Below are 12,864 nucleotides of genomic sequence, written 5' to 3' on the forward strand. Positions count from 1 at the left end.
ACTTGTTGAATAAAATATGTGTAGAATTAAATGACCTTTTATTTGATACCAAGAAAAAGGGGCTGGCCCCTTAAATTAGGGGACCAAAGGCCTCTAAAGTCTTTAATCTGTAGCCCTTTCCTGAGAGATATTTTGAAAAATGATGTAGAAGCAAATGTGTTTATTTTAAAGTTATGTATTCAAGTAATGTAATGATTTTATCATGTGTTACGTAATTAAGGGGTTTTAGGGGCCAAAAGTCAAAAGTTTTGATCACCCATATCTCAGAAGGGAAAAATATTTTGTAATGCAGTACAGAAGAAAAGTTGTTCAAAATGATGTTCTCAACAAAATGCAACCGTCAAAATTTCGTTAAACGGCCCCTAAAAGGAGTTAAGGGACCGGCCCCTAAAACCTTCTTTCTCATATATCTCCAAAACGGTAACGATATTTGAAACACTTGTTGAACAAAATTTGTGTAGAATAAAATGACCTTTTATTTGATACCAAGAAAAAGGGGCTGGCCCCTTAAATTAGGGGACCAAAGGCCTCTAAAGTCTTTAATCTGTAGCCCTTTACTGAGGGATATTTTGTGAACGGTTATAGAAGCAAATATGTTTATCTTACAGTAATGTATCCAAGCAATGTAATGATTTTATCATGTGTTACATAATAAGGGTTTTTTAGGGGCCAAAATTATAGAATGTTGATCACAAATATCTCAGAAAGGAAATATACTTTGGAATGCAGTAAAGAAGAAAAGATACTCAGAAAGATGTACTTAAAAAGATGCAATTTTCAAAATTTCGTTAAATGGCCCCTATAAGGAGTTAAGGGATCAGCCCCTTAAACGTTCTTTCCCATATATCTCAAAAACGGTAACGAATTTCTAAACAGTTGTTTAACAAAATGTTTTGAGATTCAATTGACCTTTTATTTGATATCAAAAAAGGGGCTGGCCCCTAAAATTAGGAAACTAAAGGGCTCTAAAATGTTTCATCTGTAGCTCTTTACTGAGGGAAATTTAATGAAGAAGCAAATATGTTTATCTTACAGTTCTGTATCCAAGTAATGTGATGATTTTTACGAGGTGACGTAGTCAACCTCGTTTAGTCAGCGTTCAATTCCAAATGTCTTTCCGCCAATTTACTGCTATATTCATTTTGGTTAAATATTTTTCATTTGACGAATTTTACATACATCTGTTGCTAGATAGTGAAAGAATATTTGATCCTTTTCAAAACTGATATGAAAACTTGTTATCGTTCTGATTCAGAAAAAGCAGTAAATGATTGAATTTTAATTTGTTTACTTTTATCCTTTCGTTATAAAAAAGAGTCCGCGAGGAAATGTAAAAATTGGCGTTGAAAAAGGGATTATTTGTTACTAAATGAACATGTTCTTAAATGTCATGATTTATAATAGTCAATCCATGTGCGCAATTATTATGACACCGCATATCCAATAAAAGTATTAATCGGACAGCATGATTGCACGATCCAGTATTTGTTTACAGTGTATCGTAGTGGATTCTGGGAAGAAACGTCGTTTCCCGCGCTTCTGTCTGGAAAATATGCTAATTAGCCGAATAACTTCCCCAAACAAATTAGTCCATTATTGTTGTGTACACAAAAGAGCGATATATGCTTAAATTAATTAGTTTCGTAGGAAATTCAAAAGCAACAAATACAGATAAGTGAAAAGTGTCTGTGTTTAGATAATATAGAACTGCATTGCTGATATTCGCTCTACTTTTAAATAATCATGCGCGCCACGCCGAGTTGTTGACAAAACAGAACCACGCCATCGTAGATTTACAACCGAGGAATACAACCGAAGTTTTCAGCATTGTGCCCTTCCACATATTATCCAAGCCCATCCAAGGTATATTTAGCTTTAATTCCAATATCAAAAGATATATAAAGAACGATCTTATATGTATATTATTTATTTGAAGGCTGAATGGGGGGGCTGAATGAAATTCGTGTTAACTTTCGCTGCCCTATTGACATGTTTTGGTTTGAGACGCGTTCGTTAAAGTCATAATTATTTGTTATGTAGGGTTTTGAATTATGGAATAATTATTATTCTAAATAAGAATAAGTATATTGTCTTGCACACGTTGTATGTAATACTTACTTCGATATTGGGAAATATACGATATTTTGTTGTTCAGAATTTTTTAAAGGAATATATATATCGATATGCTGGGTTGAGTTTTTCCCCTTGATTATCAGATATAACGTTAAATTATTTAGAGCTTTTTATTAGTAGAATTCAAAGGTTTTGGATAATACAAAATTTAAAAAAAAATCAAGAATATTGTGTCATTTATTTCAAGAGATGAACAAATTCAAGAGATGAATTAACAAGAGTTGAATAGAAAACATTGTTTACTGAATATCTTTGCAAGAGTTGAGCAATTCAGTGGAAGCAAGAGTTGACATATTGTATGAAAAAAAGATTGTGTCAAAAATATATTACAAGAGCTGAACAAAATCAGGAGATGAATTAACAAGAGTTGATCTTTGCAAGAGTTGAGCAATTCAGTGGAAGCAAGAGTTGACATATTGTATGAAAACAAGATTGTGTCAAAAGTATATTACAAGAGCTGAACAAAATCAGGAGATGAATTAACAAGAGTTGAATAGAAAACACATTGTACATACTGAACATCTATCATGCAAAAGTTGAAAAATTCAGTGGAAACAAGAGTTGACATATTGTATGATTTGCTAAGAAATCAACAATGATTATCATAGAAAAGTTGAGACAATCAATGATCTTTCAAGGAATAATTTTATTTTGAGAGTTATACATGTAGTAGTATATATTATGTTGTCTATTATTGCATTGTTTTACTCGGTTAATCACTAGGGAATGTTATTTGCAAGTATGTTTAAATTTAATGGCAACCTGTTTTAAATTAGTACATGATGGGGGAAAAACTCAAAAGCTGGCAACAATATTGCAATTAATAACTTTTTAATGATATGATAAATAAGGTGTCGCAAGGTTTTTAAAGAAATTTCTCAGATCAAGATGGAAAATTTCAAGAGAAAAAACAATAAGGAACAACATAAATCAAGAAAAAGAATAAGGAAAAGTGAGATAATAATAGAGAAATGTGTTACGGCTAACTTTCATCAAGGATCAAATTGTTTTTCTGAGGAAAGCAGAGGTAGGCAATGTGTAGCAAATTCACTTCTTTGTATTGTTCATAAAGAAATAAATAACAAATCATTAGAAGTGTGGACTCCAGAGGATACTCATTTTGTGCTACAAAAGGGTGACTTGATGTACAGACATGTCAGAATTTCATGTAATCATTCATATCTCCATCCACAAGATTTGCCTAATATTTTTCTCCTCCAGGAAAAAATAACACATGTATCGATGACAAATGTTTATTCTGGAGATATGATTGATGGTTTTCAAGACAATGGTCCTTACCTTTCACTTGCTTCTGCCTTGAATCTCTGTTTTGCAAATCAACAGATGGGAGGTGGTGCAATTTTCACATGCAAAGGCAGTGCAGTTGCAATATTTACAATGAATTCAAAGTTTTATCTGTTTGATCCTCATGCACGTGATAGTGAAGGCAATGCTAATCCAGACTGTAGCGCTGTTTTATTGACAGTATGTGGATTTTCAAACTTTCAAAAGCTATTGAAAAAGGTATACCAGATTAATGGAAGCTCACCTTTTGAGCTGCACAGGGTTATAATAAAGCAAGGTAAAAAAAGCAAAAGAGAGAAATTGTTGAATTTGGATGCTGAAATGAGTGAAACATGTAACATCACAAGAGATGAACCCGAATGTGAAACATGTAACATCACAAGAGATGAACCCGAATGTAACAGTTCATTATGTGATAACAACCTCTCAAATATTTGTGGTTTACCAAAAAATTGCAATTACGACAAAATGATAAGCAAATTTCATGCCTCTGTGAATACTGGTCCAAGTTGTGTTTGTAAAACCTGTTGTCAAACTTGGTTCAAACATTCAGTTAGAAAAGCTACTGGAATACCCGAGCATGTTCTCTGTCAATATGACATTCAAAAGTGTGATATAATTTGCAACACTTGTCATAAATATTTGAAAGAAGGGAAAGTCCCACCATGTTCTTTAATGAATGGATTTAGTTTTCCTAAAAGACCACCTGAGTTGGACCTGACTCCATTAGAAGAACGACTTGTTGCTCCGAGAATACCCTTTATGCAGTTGAGAGAAAAACCCAGAGGAGGACAGTTAAGCATAACTGGCAATGTTGTAAATGTTCCTGCTGATGTTGCCACAACAATTCAGAAACTCCCAAGGCTTCAAAGTGAAGATGAAACAATACCTTTGAAGTTCAAGCGAAATTTGATGTTTAAGCATTCAATATCGTTTGAAAATGTACGTCCTAATAAAGTATTAAATGCAACTAAGTGGTTATTACAAAATAGTAGTTTATTTCAAGCAGAGGGAATTGAACTGAATGAAGACTGGGAATTGCAGTGTTCTGATACAGAAGATGACAGTGAAGATATTTGTAGCACTGATGCAAGGGACAGTATTGAAGATGACTGGACCGAAGAAGTGAATGTAGATGACCGACCAACAGGCAATATGGATACTGTTATGCAAAGTGTAGACTTCAGAGGATTTAATCAGATTTTAAGTGTTGCACCTGGTGAATGTAATAGCCCATTAAGTATATTTCAGGACAAAAATGCAGAATTTTTAGCATTTCCTGTCATATATTGTGGCGAAGCAAGAGCAGATAATAATACCAGAAGAGTTCCAGTGCATTACAGTAGTATTTGCAAATGGGAATTGAGAAATGTGGATAGACGGTGTGCAAAATGTATTCCTAATTTGTTTTTTAAGCTGAAAAAACTACAGCTTAAACAAATTCAGGACAAAGTGATGCTTGCAATGAGAAAATGTAAACTTCAAGGGAAGAAATATACAGCTGCTCAAATACTTGACTCCCAAACAGCAGATTCAATAGTTCGTTTGAATGAAGGATTTCATGTCCTTCGATCTTTGCGTGGCTCACCACCCTATTGGGAAAAAGCTAAAAAAGATATTTTTGCCATGATTCGCCAACTTGGAATACCCACATGGTTTTGTTCCTTTTCTGCAGCAGAAACTAAATGGATTCCCCTTTTGAAAACTTTAGGTCAGTTAGTTGAAAATATGTCTTACACAGATGAGGAAATAAGTAGCATGAGTTGGGAACAGAAAAGTAAATTAATTAAATCTGACCCAGTCACATGTGCAAGATACTTTGATTTTAGATTTCAAAAATTTTTTGCTGAGGTTTTATGTCACCAAACACATCCTATTGGTATTATTGAGGACTATTTCTATAGGATTGAGTTTCAGCAACGAGGATCACCTCATGTTCATATGTTGGTGTGGATAAAAGATGCCCCTACAGTTCAAGAGAACACATATGAAGAAGTTGCAGAATTTGTTGACAAGTATATAACTTGTGATGCACAAAGTGCAGATCCTCACCTGATAAATTATCAAACTCATCGCCATGCAAGAACTTGCATGAAGAAGAACAAACCAATTTGCAGATTCAATTTTCCAATACCACCAATGCCTTACACTGTTGTTTTATCACCTTTAGAGGAGGAGGATGAACATTACACTCAAGCAGCTACAGACTACCAGAAAGTTGTAGAATATCTCAATTCTTCTAGTTTCAAAGAATATCAGGCTGAACTATCATTTGAGAGTATTTTGTCACAGTTGCAAATAAATTTAGAAAGATACATCCATGCCTTGAGGTCTTCTCTTAATCAAGAGAAAATTTTTCTAAAAAGAAAACCAAATGAGGTAAGAATAAATGCGTTCAACAGTGAACTCTTAAAAAGCTGGCAAGCAAATTTAGATATTCAGTTTATTACAGATGGATATGCTTGTGGTACATACATAGTGTCATACGTTTCAAAGGGTCAAAGAGGAATGTCAAATCTGTTGCGTCAAGCTTGTGAAGAGGCTAGACAAAATGATTCAAATATTCGTCAACAAGTTAGACGTATCGGCAACAAATTCCTGTCACATGTTGAAATTGGAGCTCAAGAGGCAGCATACCTAGTCCTTCAAATACCATTACGTCATACATCAAGATCAGTCACTTTCATTAATACAACTCCTATTGAGGACCGTGTTGTGTTATTGAAATCAATGCATGCATTAGAAGAGCTGAAAAATGATAGTACTGATGTTGAATCTGGTAACATCGTAAAATTGTACCAACAAAGACCAAAGATATTAGAAGGAATTTGTCTTGCAGACTTTGTAGCATGGTTTCAAGTAAAGTATAAAAAAGAGAATGAAAGGAACACTGCAAGTACTTGTGATGAATTGCCTGAGGATGTAGCAGATGATATTTGTTCAGATGATTCAATCACTATTTCAACAGAGTCGTGTGAATTTGCTCAAAGTTATTTATTTAGAAATGGAACAGAAATTGTTAAAAGAAGCAAACCTCATGTATTAAGGTGGGTTAACTTTGATAGGGAGACAGACTCAGAAAAGCACTACCAAGAGTTATTGATGCTGTTCACACCTTGGCGAAATGAAGAAAAAGATTTGGTCAATGTAACGCGATCCTTTGAAGAAAGATACATAGAGTTTAAAGCAGACATAGATAAAAAACTTCAAAAATATCAGCATGGGGGACAAATTGTGGCTGATGTGGAAAGGGCTCTTCATGGTATTGATGCAGAAGATTTGTGTGTAGATTTTGTTGCACCAAATAATGAACATGAAGAAGAACTAGATAGGGAAAAGGAAACAACACTCTCAGAACAATGGGGCTGTTTTGACCCAGGAAAACAGGCACCGTTGTATGATATAGGACTAGAATTTGGAGTTCAGAGAAAACAAATTGATGAAGAGGATATCACACAATTGGGTGAAATGAATGATTTTTCATATAGAGAAATGATAAGGGACCTAAATGAACAACAGAAAGAGTTTTTTAACCACGTATTACACTGGCTGAAGACAAAAACAGAACCCTTATATGCTTTCTTATCTGGAGGGGCAGGTGTCGGGAAAAGTGATCTCACAAGAGCTCTTTATCAGGCTTTGTTGAAATATTATTCTCATCGTATTCATGAAAATCCAGACAATATACATGTTATGCTTTGTGCACCAACAGGAAAAGCTGCCCATAACATCAATGGAACAACACTCCACTCTGCTTTCTGCATTCCAGTTGGTAGAGGATTTGCATACAAACCTTTAGACATGCAACAGTTAAATACTTTGCGTACAAAGTTCATATCTCTAAAGGTAATTTTCATTGATGAAATTTCAATGGTTGGACACAATATGTTCAATTTCATCAATCTCAGACTACAAGAAATAAAAGGTTGTACTTTACCATTTGGTGGAACAAGTATTGTTACTGTTGGTGATCTATTTCAGTTAAGACCTGTTATGGACAACTGGATATTTACTCAATCAAACAAAGGGTATGGACCACTGGCTGCAAATTTATGGAGAGACAACTTCAAGTTGTTTGAATTAACTGTAATCATGCGTCAAAGAGATGACAAAATTTTTGCAGAACTTCTCAATAGAATACGAGAGGGAAATCAAACTGAGGAAGATCTGAGTTTATTAAAAACTTGTGTTAAGGAAGAATGTCAAGAGATCTCAAATGTACCTCACTTGTTTACCACAAGAAATGAAGTCACACAGTACAACTATGACATTTACAATAAAGCTGATAATTCTGAAAAAGTGTGCATCAAAGCTATTGATTGGGTCATTAGTTCATGTGATGAAAATGTGAAAGCAAAAGTTTTGTCTAGAATTCCAGATGATTATGCCAAGACTATGGGCTTGTCTGCAGAATTGTTCTTAGTCATAGGAATTGCTGCAGAAATAACGAGCAATGTAAATGTTCAAGATGGAATCACAAATGGAGCATCCTGTGTCATTAAACAATTTGACTACCGTGTTGAAGGATCAACTAGATGTAGCATAATTTGGGTTCAATTTGATGATGAAAAGATTGGTAGAGAGATCCGAACACAGTATAAAAGATTGTATAAAAGTGGCATAGAGAAAAATTGGACTCCAATTTTGGAAATTACAAGGTTATTCAAAATTCAATACTATGGCACTTATCAAATAAAAAGAAAACAATTTCCACTAAGATTAGGTGCAGCAAAAACAATTCACAAGGCTCAAGGATCAACTCTTAAAGCTGCTGTTGTGCATTTTGGTACCAGAAAAAATGATCACATGCATTATGTTGGATTAAGTAGGGTGACTCATATTGAAAACCTGCACATTATCCAACTTAATGAAAATAAAATAAAACTGTCATCTTGTGTTTTGGAAGAAATGACCAGGCTTCGAGAACAAGCTACAATAAAATGTTGTGTGCAAAACTTGGTAGAACGAAATGCAGAAACCACTGTGTTTTCCTTTTTCAATATAAGATCACTTCATAAACACATAGATGATTTGAAAAAAGATTTCAATCTCCTTACTTCGGATGTTTTAGCTTTATCAGAAACCCGTCTCATAGAATCAGATAGAGATGAAAGTTTTTCACTACCAGGGTATACTTTGTACAGATTTGATCATCCATGCAACAGTGAACAAAGATCCTCATATGGCCTTGCTCTCTATATTAAGGACCAACTTGAAATTCTTGATTGCAGAAGAGAAATGTTTGATAACATCCAAGTCTTCTTGATTGATGTGATATTGTGCAATGGAAAATCAGTAAAGTTAATTTTCATGCACATTCCACCTAAAGAGAATTTTACGGTGTTAAAGAATGTCCTTTCAAGCGTATTCGAACAATATCTTAGAATGTACTTAAATCCTATCATAGTGACAGGAGATTTCAATATCGACAATCTTTCGACCAATTCAGAAACCCTTGTTCAGTTTATGTCAGATAATTTGAAACTTGAACACTTGCCTACTAATTCTACAACTGATTATGGTTCAGCTTTAGACCACTTTTACACCAGTTTTGCCCAGTCTGACATTGAAGGGTGGGGTACACTAGAATCTTATTATTCGGATCATAAACCTCTGTATATTACATTAAAATGATTTTACTCTTGTTAAATATAATCCATTGAGATTCAAAACCCAGTACAAAAAAGTATATATCAAAACATTTTATATGCATCAATATGTGGTTATTGTTTTTAATCAAAAATTGATATCCTTTATATATTTTTAGATGTTGACGGTAACAAAATTAAAGGGAAACAAAGGAGCAAAACCCTACTCGCTTCCACTAAAACTTAAAGTGTGTGCCATTGGTACTACTCAAAAGTATGTAACAGATGGAGAGAAAAAGGAATACACAGTCGTCGGATTAGCTGACACAACTGATGCCATCAAGGGAATGGTGTATGACTCTTCGAAACTAAACAACATGCAAGCATCAGCCACCATCATTCTAATGAATTACATATTCAAGAATGAAAATGAAGGAACAGTTGTAATCACAAAGACCACAAAAGTCTTGAAAACGGCGCAGATGGATGTGCCAGAACATCTGATAGAGAAGGGGGCAGCCATCGCAAACCCACCCCCTGCAGCAACTCTTGCCCTCAGAGATGTTAAGAGATCCCCTGTCAAGACACTAGTCTCTGTGAAGGGGAGAATCATTTCGGTAAGCTTAATTATATTTAAATATACTAGTTATATGTTTATGCTTAGTCTTTGCATGATTATGTATTATTCATCAATTAAAAAAAATATTGTTAATCATTATTAAGTTTATCTTGCATTCTGATACACTGTACATAATGCATATTGGTATAGTTCTAAGAAAATGAAGAAAAGGAGTTTCCGATTGATTTAATCTTTAGGGATATTAGTACATTTTAATTCAGAAAATAATTCGACTTTGTTATAAATAATTCTTAATATCAAAATTGCAGTTTCACTGAAAAACAATACATGCATTTGTGCAAGCATTTGCTTTTATTACTATTATTTGTGTTTGCAAAATGCTGACAAATTTGACAATGTTACCAATATTTAATGATTTAATGATTTTTATTTTTGACTTTTGAATGATTGTAGGAGGACATGGCAAAAACTGTGAAAGTACGTGGACAGGATGTCACTGTCAAGACTGTTAGCCTTAAAGATAATACAGACACCATTAAAGTCTCGCTCTGGAGGGATTTGGCAGAACCATCATTTGTTGGAAAGTTTCTCCAGATGACAAATGTGGTTGTGACTGCATTTAATGATGAAATCTCAATATCTTCAACCTCCAAGACTGATTTGAAGGTAAATTATTTGAAATAAACAAGTTTTCATCCTAAGACTGTTAAAAATCTTGATAATTCAATCTCTATTACTATTTTTTCAGATAGAAAATTGAATTTGCTGTTGTAAACTAAATTTTGTTTATGCTGTATTTTGATAATTTTTGAAAAATATATTTTCAATAACTCTGTTATCTAATTGCAGGAATGTGATGTCCCAATGACGGTAGTAAAGGGATCTGCCATTGGATTTGAAATGAAAGAACTAACTGTGTCGATTTTGTTGTGCAATGGAGATGAGTTTCAAGAACTCGAAGCACCAGTTCAGATGATAGCAGACACTCTGAGTTGCCAACTTGAGGATATTGAAGAAAATTTGCAGAACAGAATACCTATGAAATGTGTGTTTAAGATCAAAGACACCACCATTCATATTATTGATCAAATGGAGAAAGAGGACTGAACAAAGATATAAAGTTCATTCAACCAATGGAAAATTATGATGTTTTGAAATACACCAAATTATTTCTTGATGTGTAATTCAAACCACATTATGAAATTATGTTTGTTTTCTGACTTACCGGTATATTGGTGTTGTACTATTTACCATCTTTGATTTAAACTCATTTCATCAATTTAACTATTTGGTGTTGTAAATAGACCTATACATATTTTATAAAAAGTTAAGAAACACATGTTTATGAGATTTTTTAATTGTCAAGTCTTACGTATCAGTATTTTTCATATTGCCATTTTTTTTTTGGCTATAATTGTATTTTTTCTACAACTTTAGAAGAATTTTGTGTCATATTCTTCACTGCCATTCTTTATATGTTTATAAGCAACGTATAATCCTATCTTTGTGCCAAAATGTGTTCTAGTGAATATATACACAGTGCCAACATTTCAGGGATAACATGTCTGTGTTATGACATGCTTCTTTCCTTTCCTTTTGTAAAACGTAAATGTACATAGAACTATTTCTGCATTATATAAGCTACATGTATTCAACCCAAGACTTGGCAGAACTTGTCCGAATTTAAGATTCCTTTCCAAAATGCTGTATTTTTTTGCTTTTCTTAATCTTTACAAAACATTTATACCCTCATTATGTTTATTTTAGAGAACTTAAAATTCTCATTTTTACTGTCTATCATGAGCAATGCTGCTTTTAGCCTTATTGAAAAGGTTTGTACATAAACAGACATGTTGTCTGTCTCTTGTAATTTTAATGCAACAATCAAATTCACAAGCCTTTATACTACCCTTTTTTTTTTATTGTCCCCCTTTGCCTTCTATTGACCTGAAATCCAATTTTGATGACAACCCCATAAAGTGTCTCATACTTTTTTTGCACTTTTAATGTTTTGGTATTTAACTCCAATGACCTCTTCATAACAAAACATTGTCTCTTATGTAAATAACTTTATAGCTTTTCCTTGTTTTTACATTTTTTTTATTTCCATTCTTGCTTATGTTTATATGTTTTGCTTTTATAATTACATACCAAATAGAAACTTTTGTAATTTGTGGTTGTGAACAATGTACTTCTGATTGTTACTTCTTTTCTTAGTATTGAAAGACTGTAATTTGTACATAAAATGATAGTTTCCACTTCTGGTATTGAAATGACTGTAGTTTGTAGATTTTCTTGTCGCATGTTTTGTCGTCTGCAATCATTTAGAACTATGGTAAATTAGATTTTTCGTTTATGCTCAAATACATAACAGTATACTCTTATTGTGTTATCAATCTGCAACAGCACTTTGTCTAGTGTTGACAACCAAAATATTTGATAACTTAGTGTTTCAGAGCTAAAGATCAGACTTTCTAACAAAAAAATTGACTCATTTTGGATACCTGTTTCTTAAAAATTGAATTAAATCCATTAAGATTCTCTACATGTAAGACTGCTTTATTTTGATATAATATAAACAACCTGATGTCTAATGACCATTTTACCTCAGCTTGTACATTTTGCAATGCATAATTTGATCTTTAGCATTAAATACAGCATAAAAACCATATTATCATTGTTGTTCCTTTGTATCAGAGGGGAAAAATTATCTTAAATGAATGTGCTTTTTGTTCCAAGCAATAAAAACTTAACTTTTCAATACAAAATGTATGGAACACCAGGCTGACTGTTAGAGTTAAGTAATAAGGCATTCAATTTTATCTGGTGAATTTTAGAGATGACAGAAATTGCATTTTATAGATATTTGAACATTATAATTGGTTCTCTTATTTGAATATCATTAGACTCAAAAGTTATTTATTTCATTAATTAAAGCATTTATAGGACCATGGCAAAATCAAATTATAGCGACTTTCAGCAATCTGTTATGTATTGCATTACTCAATGTCTTTAAGGGTCTTGGGTCCTCAGTCTAAGTGAATGTTCTCATTTTAAGATGTCTGTACTCCAAACATTAACTTTGACTTAAATTATTCAATGTGTACTATAGGCATTTTACAAAATTATGACAAATTTCATTGAATAAAAAAAATAAAATGAGATAAAAGTACTAATCAACACACATTATTCATTAATCTATCTCAGACATCTGGTCTGGACTTTATTGAATGAGTTGATGTATAATTGAATTGCATT

The 12,864-nt window shown here is 33.0% G+C and overlaps 1 protein-coding gene across 1 annotated transcript; it reads left to right on the top strand.

The window, feature by feature from the left end:
• Positions 1-1,062: 1,062 nt before the first annotated feature.
• LOC105328715 (uncharacterized) lies at positions 1,063-12,277 on the top strand. The gene is made up of 4 exons (XM_011429707.4): positions 1,063-1,863; positions 9,206-9,643; positions 10,060-10,272; positions 10,456-12,277. The coding sequence occupies exons 2-4, from the start codon at positions 9,206-9,208 to the stop codon at positions 10,711-10,713; spliced, it is 909 nt and encodes a 302-aa protein (XP_011428009.1). The 5' UTR covers positions 1,063-1,863; the 3' UTR covers positions 10,714-12,277.
• Positions 12,278-12,864: the final 587 nt, after the last annotated feature.

This window comes from Magallana gigas, chromosome 8 (genome assembly GCF_963853765.1).
Source record: "Magallana gigas chromosome 8, xbMagGiga1.1, whole genome shotgun sequence".
Taxonomy (NCBI): Eukaryota; Metazoa; Mollusca; class Bivalvia; order Ostreida; family Ostreidae; genus Magallana; species Magallana gigas.

Bases quoted from the DNA above. Each gene is read 5' to 3' on its own strand.
- LOC105328715 (XM_011429707.4), top strand. From the start codon at position 9,206: ATGTTGACGGTAACAAAATTAAAGGGAAACAAAGGAGCAAAACCCTAC. The intron at 9,644-10,059 runs GTAAGCTTAATT...GAATGATTGTAG, and splicing joins TGAAGGGGAGAATCATTTCG to GAGGACATGGCAAAAACTGT. The intron at 10,273-10,455 runs GTAAATTATTTG...ATCTAATTGCAG, and splicing joins CCTCCAAGACTGATTTGAAG to GAATGTGATGTCCCAATGAC.